The following is a 22,249-nucleotide window of genomic DNA, read 5'->3' as shown; positions in this document are numbered from 1 at the left end:
AACACATCATACACCATCAGGCATCACTCAGGTACCTATCCACCCACCGAAGAAGGGCCAGATAGCCCTGAAACGGCTATTTGGCCCTTCTTTAGTAGGTAACAACAGCCTTCTCCACTGGGGAAGCATTGCCTATTCGAGGAGTTTTGAGTTTTTGAGTTGTGTGAGTTGAAGGAGTTACTGTCCCTTTCATTCTTCTACACTGTTTCTTTTCCTCTTCCACTCCTACTATTACTTTCCTTCTACCTTTTGCTTTTCTAAGTCTGATAGGGACAACTGGATAGTCAGTTGTTATCCCACACAAATACAAAATAGCCCTGAAACAGTGCCATCTGGGTGGTGGTATCCATCTGAGAATAAGTAACATTAGTCTTCTCCTCAGGTGAAGCATTACTTATTTGAAGTAGTGCAATATCATGGCAACTCGTTGTGAAGGTATTCACAATATGAGATATAACTTAAATGTATCAACTGTGTGGTACTACACTCAGGTTGGTTGAGAATGAAAAGGACCCAGAGGTAAATGTGCAGTCAGATATGAAGTTCTCTGAGCAGTGCACACAGGCTGCCAGATCAGGTCATGGAGTTTTGTCAATGATATATAGGAATTTTTTTAGCAGGTATGAGCAGGTGATTATCCCCTTGTATAAGTCAATGGTCAGGCCACACCTTGAGTACTCTGTACAGGTCTGGAAGCCTCATTTTAGGAAGGATGTATAGTTTCTGGACTGAGTACAGAGAAGGGCAACAAGATTAGTGAATGGAACAAAGGGTTGCTCTTATGAAGAAAGACTTAAGTTTTGCAAGTTGCAGTGTCTGGCACCTGTAGGGTGATCTGATTGAGGTGTATAAGCCCTTGAATAGTTTGAACAAGCTTAATGCTGATGGGATTCTTCCTCTTGCCCAGATTAATTGCCTGAGGGGACATAAATTGAAATTGAGGAAAGGCAGTTGTAGAAGAGCTGTGTGGAAATTTGCCTTTAGCCAGCAGTTAGTTGAATGCTGGAACAAACCTCTATCTGTCGTAGAAGTTGACAGCTTAAATAAATTCAAGGCAGAACTAGACAAACATTTGCATCATATGCCTCTACATGAGACAGAATGCATCATATGCCTCTACTAATGCTAATCCTAATGTTAAATGACTCATTCGGATATCCAGTAATGCATAAATCATCCATTTATTTGCATTCAGGCTGATTTAATGTTGAATAAAAGGTGTATGTGTGTTATATATATAATAATTTTGTTGCCAAAATAAAATGTAAATAAAAGAAAGCTGTCCTGGTACAATATTACAGAGGGGTTCACAGATGATAAAATAAAAATTCAAAAAATTTGTGGTGGGGGGAAGAATATGGAGCAAATCCTGTCCTAATGTTACACTATTGTTAGTCTCAATTTACAAGACAGACATTTTAATGATATACACTAAAGTCCAAGAATTGCTCGAAGATTGGGTGGAGCCACAGAGGATTACAATGTCAAGTTACATCAACAGTTGTTGATCGTATAACACAATACTTCAGTATAGTTTTGCTATCAGAAGTTATGGCTACGTACAATAAAGTTCAAAAAGCCTTTAGAGATTTAATTCTCATTAAAGAAAAGTGTACTTTAAATGGTAATTTAGTTAAAAACGGTCCTTAAAAATTTTACTTCACATATTGTTATAGCATGGTCATCATAACAGAATCTGATAAGTTTGTATACTTCAATTTTGAAGAATTAATGGATGGATCAAAGTAGCAGAATTATACTACAAGGTTGTTAATATTCTTAAACAGAAGATTTTCACTGGTCATTAGCTACGTTGTATGTCTTTTTAACTTCCACAGTCAAAAGACATTGTGCACATATCCTTCCTTGTCCCAGAGAAAAGGAGCAGGTGCCATAGAAAATAATAATGCTTACAAAAAACACTGCCATGTTGAATTCCATTTGTTGTAGTCTATAAACTATTTGAGATGGTTTGAGCAAAATATAAAATTCTTTCCAAAAACAAATCATTTAGAATAGATAAATAAAAAAATAAATTTTCTGTTTATACTCTGGGACGACCAAATGGTCAGAGGAGTTCACAAGATAGACAGAATACAAGAAACAGCACCGTATTTAGCAGTCACAGGCTTGAACCCTGGTCACTCAAGGCATGTGTACTTATGCACCCGCGTGCCTGACCACCAGGCGCCTCCATAGCCAGGTGGGAAGGAGCAACAGTGTGTAGCACATGCTTCTTGATTAGACCGGGGTTCGAGCCTGTCACCACCAAATACAGAGGATGCGGAAAGGTCAGGGAATGACCACCGCATATTCACGGAGCAATATGGCCTTAGTTGCTAATGCTCCTAAAATTCAAAAAAAATCCTGACCACTCGGCTATGGCGGCCATTAAATACCAACTTAAAGCAATACCAACAATCCCAAAACAAGACTTTAAAGGGGAAAATCTTAACTGAACCAAAAGATGAGGCTGCTTCAAAAAACAAGGCATGTAAATCAGGTTTAGATTTCTATGCAGAAAAAATTCTTCTGACAAATTGTTGCAAACATGCAACTGACCACAAACTTGTTAACACCATCTACTCTTGTTATAATTGATATCTGTGTACACAGGTTTGTAAATCATCACATTTTAAAATGAGTGATTTTTTTTTTTTTGCACAGTGAATTTGCATAAAATTTTGTTTCAGATAGGGAGAGGTGCAGTGGAAATCACACAATGTTAACACAGGTTTGTAAATCGTTACATTTTAAAATGAGTGATTTGTTTTTTAACAGTGAATTTGCATAAAATTTTGTGCAATGGAAATCACACAATGTTAAAAACAGCTTTTGGAGCAGATGCTAACCATTCAAAGTGTTTTCAGTAGTTCACAAAATTTAGAGAGAGCTGCTTATATTTCAGTGACTATCTTTGCTCTATCTACCTTCAACTTTAAAAACCAATGTTTCAATTATTCGTGTTCATGATATGATCGGCTGATCATTGTTTAACTATCTCAAAGCCAGTGGTGTATTCGGACCGGAACAATGTTCTGGTACCTTTTCTAAATGTCATAATAGAAAATCATTAAATTTATGGTGCCTCCGTAGCCAGGTGGGCAGGAGCAGCAGTGCTTCTTGATTAGACCGGGGTTCGAGCCCATGAGCACCAAATATGGAGGATCTGGAAGGGTCAGGGAATGACCACTGCATATCCCCGGAGCAATATGGCCTTAGTTGCTAATGCTTCTAAAAACCAAATAACAAACAAACAAACATTAAATTTATACATCTAATATTATGGAACAATGGCATAATCGGGGGGGGGGGGAGAATTATATATTTTACCCATTGTTACTAAAAATATATATTAATAGTAACTTTAAAATTAATAGATTTCTTTAAAATTTTTTTAAAAACAAAAATATATATTTTGCAATGAAACTTGAACGTGTCTTACTAAAGTACAATGTGTTAGATAAAGAGATCCAACGAATGAGATATACTGTGATGCGTGCGAACACTGCATTTTGATTCGCCATGAGCTGAATGCTAGAACTGGTTGTTCTATGAACCGTGAATCTGAAGTCTGATTCAGTTACTGTACAGTCGATGTGGCGTTATCATATAGTCTTCTGGAGAATGACGTTCTGGTACTATTTTTTTTTAGCAATACAGCTCTGCTCAAAGCTACTAGTGAGATTGTATGCTAACTGATCTGGATGCTTCCTAGAGAATTATGAATAGGTTTGGTTTGGTGGACTCTAGTACCCGGCCTGCAATTAGCGATCACCAGTATGTGATCGCTGATTGCAGGCCGGGATTTCTGTCAGTGTCGATCTACTGGTGACATACTGTCTTATGTTACTCATCTATTGGGCGAATTTAGTGGAAAAGTTTGGTGAAACTCAAGCAGTTGCTCTTGACATTTCAAAGGCTTTTGATTATACAGCTCTCTGTTTTCTAACTTCTCCACTAATGCAAGTGTTCCTCAAAGTTCAGCTCTCTCTCTCTCTCTCTCTCTCTCTCTCTCTCTCTCTCTCTCTCTCTCTCTCTCTCTCTCTCTCTCTCTCCCCCCTCCCCACTCTTTTCCTCTTGTATATTAATGAACTTCTTCCATTGACTTGAATCCATAGTACTCCCCCTTTCCCCACTCTTTTCCTCTTGTATATTAATGAACTTCTTCCATTGACTGGAATCCATAGTAATCCTATCCAAGCAGCACAATGATAATTCCCTAGTACATTGTTCTGTACCAATTATCATGGTGCTATATACTTGTTGACAAGTATATAGCACCATGGACTACCAGATACTTGACAATAAATTACCATATTGGTAATTTATTGTCAAGTATCTGGTACTCCATGAAGCTCCTGTCATTCCACAACCACCCTATTCACCAGACCTTGCCAGATTTTTTTTCTTTACCCAAGGATTAAAGTAATCCTGAAGTAACAGCAGTTTAATACAGGTTTAAGCAGTTTAGTACAAGAGATACAATATTCTGTGATGACTACACTATAGTTGCAGATAGATGTCTTCAGTACTTCTTTCAACAATGAATGCAGTTGTAAAGCTCTTTGCAATGAAAATTTTATTAGAAAAACTCTGGTAGTAAAAAGAATATATTTTGAAGGAAGCATGAATATCATTAAAGATATATAAAGTTAAAAATTATAACTTTATACATCTTTAAAAACCTACAAAATAGTGTTAAAAATCTTTCCAAATTTGGAAAGATTTTTAACACTATTTTGTAGGTTTGCCAAATTATAGTTTCTTATAATGAAGTAATTAGATGAAGTATCCAAGATAGATAAGTAATATTTATAATTATGTGACTCTATTAATAGTAACAAGAACTGAATTTTTTAATGTAGGGTTGGAAAAAAGAGCGTGTGCTTGCAAAATATCCTGATGGCCATACAATCATGATTTCTCCTACTGATCCACATTTCATGTTAAAAAAAGTAGAGGACGTCTTGCAGATTGTAGACAGGTAATATTTAGAATGCTAGAAATCGAATTTTTATGCAATTAATAATTTACATTTTATATTTACAAGGGTCAGTCATAAGTAATGCCTCTTTGGTGAAAAAAATTTTTGTTACTGGATTAGCATCATGAAGTTTTATATGTTGGTATTGTAGACATTTAGATATAAACATGCTAAAATTAGTTTCTAAGTTATGAAGAGTCAAACTGATTTGAATTTCTGCCAACAGTCAATGATAGGGTTCCTTTTCAAGTCAGAAGAAAATTCAGCTGACTGGGTTTGTGAAAAATTGAGGAAATTATGCCAACAAGAAACCATTGATATAGGCAATGTTTATAGATCGTTTGCACATTTTTAAAGGCATCATTGACATTTGTGACCAGCTAGGGAGCAGAAGACCAAAGTCTCTGTGGGTGTTGGAAAAACAACTAAGATTTTGGGTCAGATGATTCAAAAAGGTGGGACTCCCAGGAATTACATATTCCAGCGGATCCCAAACTGTGCACCTGGGCACTGCAGCGAACTCACAGGTGTGGCACGGTATATTCTAAATTCTCGAGGGAAACACAGGGATACTCAAAATCAGTCAGACACTGCGCAAACTACTAGCTCTAGATAGTTCACAGTTTCTACATTACTTATTAACTACTTAATAAATGAAACTGTTAGGTATTTCTTTTGGCCTAGAGGCACTGTGAAAAAATTACTGAGACACAAGGGGTGCCGTGAAAAAATTACTGAGACACTAAGGGCTCCGTGAACCAAGAAAGTTTGGAAACCTCTGACATATGCAATGATGCAAGCATAGTGTATTAACCATTTTAGACACATTAGATTATAAGAAAATATGTTGCAAATTGGTACCCAAGCTATTGACAAGAGAAATGAAATTTTCCAGGCAGATCTGCCAATATCTATTTTGGGCATACAGTAACTTTCAAGATTCTTTTTTTAAAGTGATGAAACCTGGATCTTCCATTTTGACCCTTATTCTAAATGCCAATCGTCTATGGAATGGACATCCATCCATCATCTCCAGTGAAGAAAAAACCTTGAATTGCTAGATCATCACAAAAAAAAATATAAATAAATAAAATTATGGCTACAGTGTTTTGAGACAGAGAAGGTCCAATTTTTTTGATTTTTTTTTTTTAGTGAAATGTCAGGCTATAAATATGGAAAGATATTTCAAAACACTTGATAAGCTTAATAGGGCTATAAATCAAAAAAAGAAGGCTCTAAGAGGACACCAAAATATTGCACCATGTTAATGCCATGCCATTTGCTATCCAGATAACTCGTGTGAAAATTGCAGACCTAGAGTGGAAAGTTTTGCTCATCTTGCATATTTGGACGTATGAAGGATGAGATGTCTTCATTGAAAATGCTTGGCTTGGCTGGACTTGGTTCCATCTGAATTTTTTCTATTTGGATATATCATCATCATTCAAAAGAGCATTTTTGAGTGATAAGGAGCTGAAAAAGACAGTGACAGACTGAGTTCAACACAGAGTCCATCCTTTTACCACCGTGCATACAAGAGTTTTAAAGAAAGTTGGAAAAAATACATGAGAATAATCTATACTTGCTTTTCTGTGTTTGCTTAAATGATATAAATTTTCAACTTTGTGTCTGTTGCCTTTATATTTTTATGGCCAAAGCCATTATTTATGGACTCACCTTTAAATAAGAAGGAAAGGCCATAAAAAATGAAATATTACCAGTCATTGGAATGACATGTTACTCAAACTCATTGAACAAAATTAGCTTTTTTTTTTTGCTGTTTAAATTTAAAATAGCATAGGAGTATGAGATTATTTTGAAAATATATAAATATTTAATGCCCTCAGTATAATGTAACTCATGTTGAGGGAAATGGACCATAATTTGCCACACTGGTCCAGTGTGGGGTTGGCAGATCAACCGTATTTAGCAGTCAGGGACTTAAACCTCTGTCTATTCAAACAGTCTGTGCTGCTGCACTCCCGCTCCTGACCACTTCGCTCGGAGGACACTCGACATGAATTATTGAGGAGTTTTCCATCCTGCAGTGGATTAATAATGGCTGCTGCTTACCTTACCTTTATAATGTAACTGGAAGCTCATCAGGGACTCAAGACCAGTGTTGCCAATTTAGCGGAACAGCTTCAGATTTGGCAGGTTAAAATATGTAATAGCGGTTTTTTTTTAGCGGAATGAGTTTAAATGTAAAAATTTAAAATATGTTTAGCATTTTATATATTTTGGAAATGTAACATTTAAATTAAGAAATATTTATTTAACAATATACATATTTCATAATTGAAATGTTTTATTGATATACATCGTAAACATAGTAGGGATATCTTATTTAATAGTTTTTTTTATAAAGCGAAGAATCGGTTTTATATTATTCAGGGATCCCCTGAGGGGAACCACAGGGGATTAATACGTAGTTACACTCGCGGTCAAATGATATGACCGTTGGTCCATAGCTTTAAATTGTTGAATCAAATCTAAAAATGAATTTCTAATGAATTAGCCCCACCTTTTTTCGAAACTGCGAAGGAATGCCATTGGATTATTTTTCTTCGTTGTAATTCAATCATCTGGAGAAACAAAATTATAGCGATGAATAACCTCATCATGGGTATAATTAATGTCTCGGTAGAGATCTTTTATATGCAGGCCATCCATCATTGATGATTCTTGTACCTGACAATATGCTCTTTCTTATAATTGATAATAGAGTTTTTTTTTATCTCTATTTTCTACCGGAACAAAAAAAAACATCGTTTGGTAATTCTTTCGAATCCACCAAAAGCCCATTGTGTTCCTATTAGTAGTCCTCTATTATTTTATTATTAGCCATACAGTGCAAGGAAGCTTGAGGCTTATGCTGCACCAGCCAAAAAAAAAAAAAAAAAAATTGAATTATTGAGAGAGAAGTAGAAGGGAATTATCAAGAAAGAGAAGACGACGATGATATCCAGCTCAGGACCCTGGGTGACCCAAGCCCATACTCACCAGATGTGAGTCCCTGGGGTTATTATATATTTCTTTTAAAAAATGCTCATTCATCAATTTCAACTTCAATAGGTATTCCATTTTCTGAAATCCCCCTAGTTAACTATCTTAATCAATTCTTAATCAGATCTTTGCATTTTCCAATAACAGTGTTTATTTTTTTTTATTTTTTTTTATTTTTTATTTTTTATGTGAACCCCAAACACGAGAGGTATTAGAACCTATAGTACTTAGTACCGTGCTTGGGTTTGAGGTTAAGAAGACGAAAGAAGATATTTGTTGACATTGGACTTGAACTTCTGTAGATTGTAATTTTCAGGAAATACGTATGAAGGAAGGTTGTTCCAGAAAACGGCAGTTGAATGAATAAATGAGGAAGATGAAAAGTTGGTTCTGTGGGTTTGAAGTTGGACAGTAAATGGATGTTGGCCGGTGGCGGCACGTGTTCGGACTGTTTGGAAAGAGAGAGCAGGAATTATAGAAGCCAATTCAGAAGAACAGTACCCATGGAAGTATCTGTAGAAGAGGCATGCAGCAGAAACAGTGCGTCTATGAGAAAGCGAGTGGAGAGACTCTGTTAGAGATGAATCATTAATTAACCTAACTGCCCTCTTCTAAATGGAATCAATAAGCCTGAGAGAGGTTTTGGGGGCACCACCCCAGATGTGGGAACAATATTCCATGGCAGGGTGAATTTGGGATTTATACAGAGTGAACAGCTATTTGGAAGAAAAGTAACGCCGAGAGCGAAAGAGAAAACCAAGTTTTTTAGATGCAGAGGAAGCAATATTTGTAATCTGCTTGTGCCAAGAGAGATTAGAAGTCAGAGTAATTCCCAAAAGAGATATATCATTTTGCCTAGAAATCGGAGTGTCACTAAAGATAAGCATAGGAGTAGAAGAATCCTTTTTGCAAGATATAAGACAAGACTGAGTTTTAGAAGGGTTGAAATCAACTAAGTTGTCTTTGCCCCACTGGAGAATTACCTGAAGATTGGCATTTAAGGAATTGGTAGCAGATTTTCGAGAAGTTGAAGCTGATTGAGCAGGACACAAGGTTTCTCAAAATCGAAAGTTGAATGCAATGTGCTATCATCGGCAAAACTATGGATAGGATTTCCAGTCAATGGAAGAAGGTCATTGATATACAAGAGGAAAAGAGTGGGGGGAAGATCTGAACCTTGGGGGACACCGGCATTAGTGGAGAAGTTATAAGACAGAGAGCCATCTACCATCACCCTCAGTGAGCGATCAGAGAGAAAACTGGATAACCAATTACTAAAAACAGTTGGCAAACCATAAGATGGAAGCTTGTTTAGAAGACCTTTATGCAAAACACGATCAAAAGCCTTTGAGATGTCAAGAGCAACTACTTGAGTTTCACTGAACCTTTCCATTGAATTAGTCCATAAATGGGTAACATAAGCCAGAATATCTCCAGTAGATCAACACTGACGGAATCCATACTGGTGATCGTTGATCAGATGGAAGGTTTCTAGGTAGTTTAAGAGTTGGCGGTTAATTGATTTCTCCATTACTTTAGAAAGAGTAGAAGTAATTGCAATGGGACGATAATTGGTTGGGAGGGATTTGTCACCCTTTTTAGGAACTGGCTGGATATGAGCAAATTTCCAAGCAGAAGGAAAAACACCTTTGGAATAAGAAAGTGAAAAAAGGCGGCAAAGAATAGGAGTAAATTCAGGAGCACAGGTTTTGAGAACAATTGGAGAAATACCATCAGGACCTGGAGCTTTCTTAGCATCAAGATTCATCAAAATCCTTCTGATATTCTTTTGGCGGAAGACCACAGGAGGCATTGAATGGAGCGTGTTGGGAATGGTGGGAGGTGTTTTACCAAGATCATTAATACATGAGCTGGAAGGAAAATGGGATGCTAGCAGGTCAGCTTTATCCTTGGCTGGAGTGGCAACAGAACCATCTGGTTTGGACAGAGGTGGGAGCAAAGATGGCCAAAAGTTGCGGCCAATAGCTTTGGCAACAGACCAGAATGCTCAGCTACCATTAGGGCAAGAAGCAGTTTTCTACTCTTAGCCTGTTCAAACTCTAGTTTGGACTGATTAATAACTGCTTTACAACTGTTGCGAGCTTTGGTGTAGGCAGAAAATGAAACTGAAGAATTAGAAACAAGCCAATTACGATATGCAACATTCTTCTCTTGGACAGCCTTAGCATATTTATTGGAAAACCAAGGTTTAGATAAAGGACGAGATTTTAAAGTGGAGTGTGGGATAAGGGATTCCATTCCTGCAAGAATAATTTCACTGACACGATCTGAGCAAACGTTGACATCAGAAGTTTTGAAACAGTAATCCGACCAAGGAAAAGATGAAAAGAAGTCTCGCAGGTCATCCCATTTTGCATTCTTGTAATGCCAAACAACACGTGGTTGGGAATAGCCATGAGATAAAGGTTCCATTGGCGAAGAGACAATCACCAAGTTGTGATCTGAAGTGCCTAAAGGACCTCTCACTTCGACCGTGTACTTAGAAGGGTTGTTTGTGAGAAAAAGATCAAGCATATTGGCTGTATGATTAGGATTGTTCGGTATTCTTGTAGGTAAATGAACAATCTGTGCTAGGTCATTAGTAATTGCCTCAGCATCTCGACCTGCTGGGTCGGTGTGACTAGAAAACGGAAGCCAGCTGGAGTTGTGAACATTAAAATCACCAAGGAAAATTACTTCACTGTTAGGAAAGTTGGACTGGAGAAAGTCAAGTTGCAAAGAGAGGAAGTCAAAGAGCTCCAAGTGATTAGTGGAGTTGTAAGAACGGTAGAGACAACAGATGAATTTGACACAATGAGGTAGAGAGATTTTAAGCCAGAGAAGATCGAAGAGAGGAGATTCCAAGTTGCCAAGTCTCTGACAGGTAATATCAGAACGGACATATGCACAAGTACCACCTTCGAGGCGAAAGGAATCATACAGCAAATAATTTGGGCATCTGAGATGAGCAGTAGATGATTCAACCAATAACTGAGATTCTGTCAGAAAAAGTACATGGGGTTTTTCAGACTGCAAGTGGAAATGGACATCGTTGAGATTAGAATCGAGACCACGTATATTTGTGAAATGAATTAGGAAGTCCTTGGGAGGTTTAGATCTTTTCGCCGATAAGCTTGCTCTATTAGTTTGACAATTCGTGGTATATTCAATAGTAAGAAAATGTAGGTGGGACATGCTGTATGAAGTAATGAAATTTTTGGATATGGCGTACATGTGGTAAGAATATACCCAGATCCTTGACATAACGTGGCCTCGACAATGCTCCCTGCATACACGCTACTCGGACTCCCTCCAGTCACTATCTGGCAGAGTAGAGGTAGCAAGATTATACACTAGCTGATCCGGAAGCTTCCTAGAGAGTTACCAATAGGTTCAGTCTGGTGTACTAACTAGCGGCCGACCTGCGAACACCGTTTTAGAGCTGTACCCTCGAAATGTAAGGAATATTGGATCTCGCCATGACGTTCATCATAACCTCAAAAGTCATCAATCATACTGCATGATGGAAGAGATAGGGAAGGGTTGACCGGAACTTAGCTCTTGAGACTAAACATGGGTTCCACCACTTCAAGCCTCCAATAAGCAAAGTGGTGGTATTTCACCAGTTGATGAGAGTCATCTACCACCTAGTACTGCCTGGTAACATAGAGGGGCGACGTTCCTCCATGTGGTGTGGGCGCCACACCTTGACCCCTGCTTACGTTGGTTCACACCTGGGTGGTCATCCACCATGTACTTGTGCATGGAGGTTATACCCAGGATTACTAACAGTCCCACCATCGTGAAGGTGCAAGCAGAGGATTTGGCTGTCACAGACCGTCTGGACTTTGCCGAAATTGGGTCCACTTGACTTGAGTGTCACCCGAATATCAGTTCCATCAGCGTTTTAGACTCCCAAGTACAGCAAGTACTTGGGAGTCTAAAGGTAGCAAGTACAGCTTGTCTGGCATATCTGAGAGAATGTCTGTTACAACCTCAAGGACCAATCAAGAGCAATGCGATCTTGAGACCAATCTTAGCACCAGAAGTATAGAAATAATAAATTTTGAGATAACGCTAATGTGCTATCATCAAAAAATGATTTATGTCTAATACTCTTTGTTTTACTGCAAGGTTTCTTACAATCCCCTCTAAACATATCAGTTTTACATTTACTTTTTGTTAGCCACATTTCAAGTTTGCAAACTTCACCAAAAGCTGTACTTTGCAAAAATGTGATTTTTCGCCAACCAAGAAATCAAGTGATTAATATTGCCACTGCATAAATTCATCAACTCTGTTAAACGGTAGTTGTTATTTTTGACTTCTTCCTCAGAATAAACTGCATTTGATATGCAATTTGGAGGTTTCTGTCTGGACATAATGTAGGGTCTTAAAATTTTTATGGCACCCATTAATAGGATTTAACCCAAATGAAAATTTAAAAAGTTGGCGGGTTAAGTGTTAAAAATAGCGGATTTTGAGCATGCGCCTAGCGGGAAGTATTATTAAGAGTTGGCAACGCTGCTCAAGACTTTAGTAACCTACCAAGTGATGCACTCCCATATCAGGACCCAGAACAGAATAAACAAGTGCAAACTGCTTTGGTTCAAAAGGACTTAGTTCTTTTAGGAGACTCCATTGTCAGGGAAACGGTAAATATTTTTTGTAATAAGGATAGGTGGACTAAAACCAGGGTATGTCTGCCAGGAGGAACATTAATGATGTCACCAACAGATTGTCAGATTTTAAGGGGGGATAAAGAGAATATTATTATTCATATGGGGAACTAATGATATTAAACACACAATCTGACGATTTGTTAGACAAATATGACTGTGCTGAAGAAATGCTGCGAGTTAAGTCACCATGTCTACATGTCTGCAATTCTGTCCAGGCATGATGATGGGAGGGATTATGTGCTAAAAGCCGTGTGGATTAATTCAAGACTTGAAGGACTCTACAAGGCTTTTGGGGTGAAAATTTTATCAGCTTAGCTGCACTTGTAGGTAGAAGGAATCTCTGTTGTAGAGGCGGGATACATTTAAAAAAGGTGGTGCAAGATTTTTTGCCAGTATCATTGAGGTTACCTTAAAGGTTCAGAGAAACTGCTAGTTTGGAGGTACAAGGAAAATATAGATACGTGTTTATCTAATGTTATTGGTCAAAGTAATGCTTGCATATACCTCAAGAGTTCTTGTTTGTTACTTGCAACAGATCACATTAGCAATGTGTTTTGAGGGCAGAAACGTTTCAAATGAGTGGATAGCTAATGCCAGGGAAGCAAGATTAAATAACTTCAAGGGGTGTGTCAGTTTTGGAAATGCTCATGCCATTATTATTACAAAACTTAATAAATAAAATGAACTTAAATAAAACTTTGATATTAACTTTTTCTGAAGATGTAGAAAGTTTGCTTTGGTATATTGCTTGAAGCAATCATAACCAGTTATCTAAAAGCCAATCTAAACAGAAATCCACAGACAGAAAAAATCCTAGATAAGCTAAAATTTGAAAGCATGCTATAGTGGTAGACACTCCTAATGGCTGTATTCCAATATAAGATGTGTATCTTGGCAGTAAAATTTTATTTCTAGTTCAATGTAGCATTTTCCAAATGAACTCCTGTTTTTTTTTGGAAAATGCCATTTTCTTACAGTTTTTCTGGTGTGTGTGTGGGGGGGGGGGAGAACTACTATTGATACCTAATCTCTAGCTTTACTAAAGTCAAAATTGGCAGAAGTGGACTATTGAGGTAGGCCACAGCTAACTAGATAATATCAGCACCCATGCCATTGAAAGCTCTCTTCTCAACTTAGAAGACATCAGTGAATTCAGGAGAGAGTTACATGACAAATTACAGGGTTCATGGGGCAGAGTTCTGATTGTCCCCTCCTATCCAGCTCCAGCTAACAAGAGGGACCAAAAACTGCAAAGGCAGAGAGCTATAACTTGTGACAACATCTGGAACTCACTATTGTCATCATGGAACTACTTCATGATGCCACTGCCACCAACAGTTCAGCTCATTATTCTCTGAGATGTGAGGCATAGTACACTGTCACCAGTCTGTTTTCTTCAACCCATCCTTACAAATCCACAATGAAAGCTATAACATATAGTTCCTCTTTTCCCCAACCCTTTCTGTATTTTATTAGCTGCTAGACTTTGTGTTTTAGTTATTTTAATTTTATCTGTCTATCTACAAAATTATTTACTATATATATTGTTCAGTAAGTGCTGTTATTTGGTACCTATATTTTATTATACCAAAAATGGCAGCTACACACTCAGTAAACATATATCTTTATTTTCACACAAAGTGAGGTTCCATTCATTTATATCTAGAATACTATTTAGAAAAAATGTAACAGTTGAGAAAGAAAAAAAAAAATAATTTAAAAATATTGAGTATCTTCTCTTACTCTCACACACACACACACACACACACACACACACACACACACACACACACACACACACACACACACACACACACACACACAAAGTTAGTGGTGTTTTTAAAATATGCTTTTTTGCAATATAAATGTATGTTTTAATTGATTACATATATATTTTAGGGACTTGGGCTTTCCTGTGGTTGATTTTACTAAAAGATCTGATGCATTTTATATTATGTTTATATCAAATGATAAGAAAGTAATTGGATGCCTTGTTGCTGAAAGTATTGCTCAGGTATTATTTTTAGTTTTGGTTTATTTATTTATTGATGATTTTTTATTCTACTTATGTTAAAGTAATTATGTAGTTATTACTTACCAGATGCTGAAGAATAAGAGTCAAGCTTTTGCACATTATAATAAAATTTGACTTTTAACTAAGTCATCACATCATATGCAGCTTTTGTAGGATTATAATCTTTCTTCCAAAACATTCTCATAAAGAATATTTTACAAGAAATAGCCATAGTTTTCTGAAGATTTATTTTCGTGAGAATGCCGCATGGAAAATTTAGTATATATAGAAATTTTCAAGAGAATCTAGAAACTAAGCAGAGATTGTCTGTAAATTGGCAACTGAGGTTTAACAGTGATTAATTCAGAGTAATAGCTGCATTTGGGTAACAGTAATCCAAGAATAACATGCCATTTGGGTGGTACCAAACTCAAAGCAGTGGAATATGATAAAGATCTACAGGTAATTGTACAATCTGACATAAAAATCTCTCTGCAGTACAAACAAGCTGCTAGAATAGCTCATGAGGACAATGATATACAGAAACTTGCAGAAATTTGCATTCAGCCAAAGGATAATCAATCTTTGGAATAAACTTTCCAAATGAAGATGATTAGTTAAAATAAATTTAAGGAACAATTTGAGAGATTATTGGAAGTCTGAATAAAATTTCACAGAGAATTAGACAAATTATTGTAAGGAAATTGGCCAAATGAAGATTAATAATGACAAATGAATCTAAAAAAGCTATACATCAGCCAAAAAAAAAAAATTTTTTTTTTTTTTTGACTGATGCAGTATAGCTTGAGCTTGCATTTTTCATCTATCCATCCCCTCCAACAGTTTCTCTACTTCTGCCTTGAATTTATTCAGGCCATTCACTTCCACAACATTAAACAGAAGTTTGTTACACCATATGCTGGCTAAAGGCAAACTTCCAACCATCCTTTCTTAGTTTGAATTTATGCCACATTCTGTGTGTAGTCTGAACAAGAGGAAAAATCCCATCAGCATTGAACATGCTCAATCCATTTAAAGCCTAAAATGATTCATTCAGATTACCACACAGGCTGGCTCCATACTCTGCAGTGCACAGAACTGAAACCTTTCTTGGTAAGAACACCCATTTGCTCCACTCATCAATCTCATTGCCCCGTTCTGTACCTGCCTGAGCAGCTCTACATCCTTCCTAAAATGAGTTCCCAGACTTGTACTCAAATGTGGCCCGACCATTGCCTTATATAATGGAATAGTCACCTATCTATCATAGACAAAACCCCCATGTGCTGGCCTGGCAGCCTGCCTACACTGCTCAGAGAACTTCATATCTGACTGCACCGTTATCCCTCGGTTCCTTTTAATTTTCACTACCCTGAGTGTAGTAAAAGTTTGTCTAGAATTACTGCTACCCATATGCAGTACTTTGCATTTGTCAATGTTAAATCTCAGTTGCTATTTCTCAGTCCAACTGCCTAATATTTCAAGATCTTGTTGCAGAGGCAGCAGCAGCAGCTTACCCTGATCACTGTCATTAACCATCCTGCCAAACTTGTATCATCTTGAGGGGTCCTTGAGGTTGTCATAGACATTCTCTCAGATATGCCAGACAAGCAGTACTTGCTACCAGGGAGTCTAAAACGCTGATGGAACTGATATTCGGGTGACACTCAAGTCAAGTGGACCCAATTTCGGCCAAGTCCAGACGGTCTGTGACAGCCAAATCCTCTGCTTGCACCTTCACGATGGTGGGACTGTTAGTAATCCTGGGTATAACCTCCATGCACAAGTACATGGTGGGAGATCACCCAGGTGTGATTGAATGTAAGCAGGATTCGAGGTGTGGTGCCCACACGACATGAAGGAATGCCACCCCTCTATGTTACCAGGCAGTACTAGGTGGTAGATGACACTCATCAACCGGTGCAATACCACCACTTTGCTTATTGGAGGCTTGAAGTGGTGGAACCCATGTTTAGTCTCTAGAGCTAAGTTCCGGTCAACCCTTCCTTATCTCTTCCATCATGCAGTATGATTGATGACTTTTGAGGTTATGATGAACATCGTGGCGAGATCCAATATTCCTTACATTTCGAGGGTACAGCTCTAAAACGGTGTTCGCAGGCCGCCCGCTAGTTAGTAGACTGGACCGAACCTATTGGTAACCCTCTAAGAGGCTTCTGGATCAGCTAGTGTATAATCTTGCTACCTCTGCCAGATAGTGACTGGAAGGAGTCCGAGTAGTGTATTTGCGGGGAGCATTGTCGAGGCCACATTATGTCAAGGATCTGGGTATATTCTTACCATGTACAGGCGCCTCCGTAGCCAGGTGGGAAGGAGCAGCTAGTGTGTAGCACATGCTTCTTGATTAGACCGGGGTTCAAGCCCGTCACCACCAAATACGGAGCATGCAGAAAGGTCAGAGAATGACAACCGCATATCCCGGAGCAATATGGCCTTAGTTGCTAATGCTCCTAAAAACCAAAATAACAACCATGTGTACACCATATCCAAAAATTTCATTACTTCATACAGCATGTCCCACTCACTTTTTCTTACTATTGAATACACCATTTTCTTACTATTGAATACTTCCTAATTCATTTCACAAATATACATGGTCTCAATTTTAATCTCAATGATGTCCATTTCCACTTGCAGTCTGCCAAACCACATGTACTTTTCCTGACAGAATCTCAGTTATCAGTTGATTCAAATACTGCTCATCTCAGTTGCCCAAATTATTCACTATATGATTCCTTTCGCCTCAAAGGTGGTACTTGTGCATATGTACGTTCTGATATTCCCTATCAGAGATTTGGCAATTTGGAATCTCCTCTCTTTGATCTTCTCTGGCTTAAAATCTCTCTACCTCATTGTGTCAAATGCATCTGTTGTATCTACCGTTCTCCCAACTCCACTAATCACTTGGAGCTCTTTGACTTCCTCTCTTTGCAACTTGACTTTCTCCAGTCCAACTTTCCTAAGAGTGAGGTAATTTTCCTTGGTGATTTTAATGGTCACAACTCCAGCTGGCTTCCGTTTTTTTAGTCACACCAACCCAGCAGGTCGAGATGCTGAGACTTTTGCCATTACTAATGACCTTGCCCAGATTGTTCATTTACCTACAGGAATACCGGACAATGCTAATCTATACAGCCAACACGATTGATCTTTTTCTCAGAAACAACCCTTCTAAGTACACGGTTGAAGTGAGAGGTCCTTTAGGCACTTCAGATCACAACTTGGTGATTGTCTCTTCTCCAATGGAGAAGAGACAATCACCAAGTTGTGATCCAAGACACTCACCTTTATCACCAAGACAATCACCTTTATCTCATGCCTATTCCCAACCTTGTGTTGTTTGGCATTACAAGAATGCAAAATGGGATGACCGGAGAGATTTCTTTTTTTATTTTCCTTGGTTGGATTACTGTTTCAAAACTTCTGATGTCAATGTCTGCTCAGATCGTGTCAGTGAAATTATTCTTGCAGGAATTGAATCCTTTATCCCACATTCCACTTTAAAATTCGTCCTTTATCTAAACCTTGGTTTTCCAATAAATTTGCTAAGACTGTTCATGTTTGTATCATAATTGGCTTGTTTCTAATTCTTCAGTTTCATTTTCTGCCTACACAAAAGCTTGCAACAATTGTAAAGCAGTTATTAATCAGTCCAAACTAGAGTTTGAACAGGCTAAGAGTAGAAAACTTGCTGCTTGCCCTAATGGTAGCCGAGCATTCTGGTCTCTTGCCAAAGCTATTGGCCGCAACTTTTGCCCATCGCTGCTCCCACCTCTGTCCAAACCAGATGGTTCTGTTGTTATTTCAGCCAAGGATAAAGCTGACCTGCTCGCATCCCATTTTTCTTCCAGCTCATGTATTAATGATCTTGGTAAAACACCTCTCACCATTCCCAACACGCTCCATTCAGTGCCTTGTGTGGTCTTCCATCAAAAGGATGTCAGAAGGATTTTGATGAATATTTATGCTAAGAAAGCTCCAGGTCCCGATGGTATTTGTTCTCAAAATCTGTGCTACTGAACTTACTCCTATTCTTTTCCCCCCTTTTTTCACTTTCTTATTCCAAAGGTGTTTTTCCTTCTGCTTGGAAATTTGCTCATATCCAGCCAGTTCCTAAAAAGGGTGACAAATCCCTCCCATCCAATTATCGTCCTATTGCAATTACTTCTACTCTTTCTAAAGTAATGGAAAAATCAATTAACCGCCAACTCTTGAACTACCTAGAAACTTTCCGTCTGTTCAGTGATCACCAGTATGGATTCCGTCAGTGTCGATCCACTGCTGATATTCTGGCTTATGTTGCCAATGAAACACAAGTAGTTGCTCTTGACATCTCAAAGGCTTTCAATCGTGTTTGGCATAAAGGTCTTCTAAACAAGCTTCCATCTTATGGTTTGCCAACTGTTTTTTGTAATTGGTTATCCAGTTTTCTCTCTGATTGCTCACTGAGGGTGATGGTAAATGGCTCTCTGTCTTCTAATTTCTCTACTAATGCCAGTGTACCCCAAGGTTCAGTTCTTTTTCCCACTCTTTTCCTCTTGTATATTAATGACCTTCTTCCATTGACTGGAAATCCTATCCATAGTTTTGCCAATGATGGCACATTGCATTCTACTTTCCATTTTGAGAAACCTTGCCCTGCTCAATCATCTTCAACTTCTCAAAAATCTGCTTCCAATTCCTTAAATGCCGATCTTCAGGTAATTCTCCAGTGGGGGCAAAGACAGCTTAGTTGATTTCAACCCTTCTACAACTCAGTCTTCTCAATCTTGCAACTCAGTCAATCTTGCAAAAAGGATTCTTCTGCTCCTATGCTTTTTTTAGTGACACTCCGATTTCTAAGGAAAATGATATATCTCTTTTGGGGATTACCCTGATTTCTAATCTCTCTTGGAACAAGCACATTACAAATATTGCTTCCTTTGCATTTAAAAAAAGTTGGTTTTCTCTTTTGCTCTCAGCATTACTTTTCTTCCAAACAGCTGCTCTCTCTGTATAAATCACAAATCCATCCTACCATGGAATATTGTTCCCACCTCTGGGGTATTGCTCCCCGAACCTCTCTCACGCTTCTTGATTCCATTCAGAAGAGGGCAGTTAGGTTAATTAATGATTCGTCTCTAACAGAGTTGCTCCACTCGCTGTCTCATAGACATACTGTTTCTGCTGTATGCCTCTTCTACAGATACTTCCATGGGCACTGTTCTTCTGAATTGGCTTCTATAATTCCCATTCTCTCTTTCAAAACAGTCCGAACACGTGCCGCCACCATCCATTTGCTGTCCAACTTCAAACTAACAGAACCAACTTTTCATCTTCCTTGTTTATTTATTCAACTGCAGTTTTCTGGAACAAACTTACTTCTTACGTATTTCCTGAAAATTACAGTCTGCAGAAGTTCAAGTCCAGTGTCAACAAATATCTTCTTTCGTCTTCTCAACCTCCAACCCAAGCACAGTACTATGTACTATAGGTTCTAATACCTCTCATGTTTGGGGTTTACATAAAAAAAAAAAAAAAAAATCTGAAAACTTAAACATTAAACTTGATATACCTTCATCAATATCATTAATGAATACTGAAAACAACAATGGACCCAATACTGAACACTGGTGGATTCCACTAAACATTAGTCTGAGAAGAGCAATGCCCATTGATAACCACTATCTTTTCCCACTCAACCATCTGCTTATCCATAGAAGCAAATTGCCCTTAATTCCACACTGCTCCAATTTTAACAGTAGTCTGTATTGTTCAAATATTATATTTGGATTTCAGGGGAGTTTCATACTGAAAACTCCCCTGAAATCCAAATATATGATATCAAAATTATTTTTTGCATCTAGTTCATTTGTTACTTCCCCACAGTAATCAATCGGTTGGTCAGATAAGATCGCCTCTTGACAAACTCATGCTATGACTGAATTATAACTGCACTCCTCTCTAGATGGCCCTGCATTACTTCTTTAACCAGTTACTTCATTATTTTCCCTGGAACAGAAGTTAAACTAACCGGTCTATAATTACTCATATCACACATTGATACCTGTAATTGGAAATATATTTCCACCTTAACTGGGGATATATATTTGCTAAATGGGGATACAATTGTTAATTGATGATACATTCACATGTCTCCAGTTCATGGGAACTAATATAATTGGATAGATCTCATCCACCCTAGGTACCTTTCTTATGTTTAACTTCAGCAATTTCTTTCTTCCACTTTCCCCTCAGTTATTACAAAATGATTTAGCTCCCTCGTAGAGTGACAAACTTCTAGCATCCACTCCCTTGAAGAATTCCTCTATTGAATGTAGATGCAAAGTACTTATTCAGCTTGTCAGCCACCTGAGCAGGATCATCAGCAGTTTAATCAACCATCGATATTGACCTACATGATTCACCCTCTTCCTTCTAGAGTTTACATAAGTAAAGAAGTCTTTGCTTTTTTTCTCTGCATCCATTGCCAAAGATTTCTCATAATTTGCCTTAGCTTGTTGAACATCATTTGTGACTTGATTACAGACTAATTTATATCTATCATAGGTTCTTCTGTGTCGCCTGATAATTTTTATGCATTCCATGCATTTTTCTTCTCTTCAACAAGTCTCTGTAGTTCATCTGACATCCATTTAGGTCCACTCCTTAAATGATATTTCTTAGTTAATATGAAAAGCCTAATAGCTTCTATTACCTTGAGTGCTTCCCATTTAGAATTTGCTGTTAGTAACATCAGTTGGTCCCACTATATAGAATTTAAAAATTGTTTGAGACAACTGTAGTTGTCTTTATAAAAGCATAAATTCTTCCCTTTACTCACATCAATACGCTGTGATCACTGCCATCTGTTGGTTATCTGCAGATTCTTAATGCATGAATAAGCATTGCTGATAATCAGATCAAGAGTCTCTCTCTCTCTCTCTCTCTCTCTGGTTGCCTCTCTAACATGCTGCTGTTGAAAATAGTCATTCAGTAAATCCACAAATGTCTTGCTAGCGTGTGAGTGACCAACCCATAAGCTCCAGTCAATATCTGGAAAGTTAAAATATCCCCATTATAAGACATTCTGATTACTGGCCCACTCTATTTCTCTGTACGGTTGTTTGTTGTACTCATCAGGGTCATTAGGCTTATAACACACTACTACACTCATATTTGCTTTCCCAGTGCTTATGTTACACCAAGCTGATTCACCCCTGCACTGGTCTTAGGCACTGCCTTAGTTTTTATGCACTTCTTAATTAAGGCCACAACCCGTCCTATCCTTTCTGTACACTGTGTGTGTGTGTGTGTGTGTGTGTGTGTGTGTGTGTGTGTGTGTGTGTGTGTGTGTGTGTGTGTGTGTGTGTGTGTGTGTGTGTGTGTGTGTGTGAGTGTGTGTGTGTGAGTAGTGACTGAAAATGTATATGGTATGGTAGTGTGTGCTTCTAATAGCTCTTACTCACCTCCATGGTGCTGGACATGATGGACTGCTCTAGTCTGTGTTTCTGTATCTTGTAGTATATATGAGTAAGAAGCAAAAATATGTATAGCAGT

The 22,249-nt window shown here is 38.0% G+C and overlaps 1 protein-coding gene across 1 annotated transcript in view; it reads left to right on the top strand.

Annotated features, from left to right (window-relative positions):
* The window catches only part of eco (Establishment of cohesion), a 118,938-nt gene that overhangs the window by 51,023 nt on the left and 45,666 nt on the right, over nt 1-22,249 (top strand). Inside the window, exons 4-5 of the mRNA XM_090372483.1 lie at nt 4,869-4,987; nt 14,575-14,689. Coding sequence (XP_090228609.1) covers nt 4,869-4,987; nt 14,575-14,689 — 234 coding nt within the window. The remainder of the gene's footprint in view (nt 1-4,868; nt 4,988-14,574; nt 14,690-22,249) is intronic.

Source organism: Mastigoproctus giganteus, chromosome 4, assembly GCF_048544385.1.
Source record: "Mastigoproctus giganteus isolate SK-2022 chromosome 4, ASM4854438v1, whole genome shotgun sequence".
NCBI classification, from domain to species: Eukaryota; Metazoa; Arthropoda; class Arachnida; order Uropygi; family Thelyphonidae; genus Mastigoproctus; species Mastigoproctus giganteus.
The sequence above is the reverse complement of the archived record's forward strand: the minus strand, read 5'-3'. Positions and strand labels throughout refer to the sequence as shown.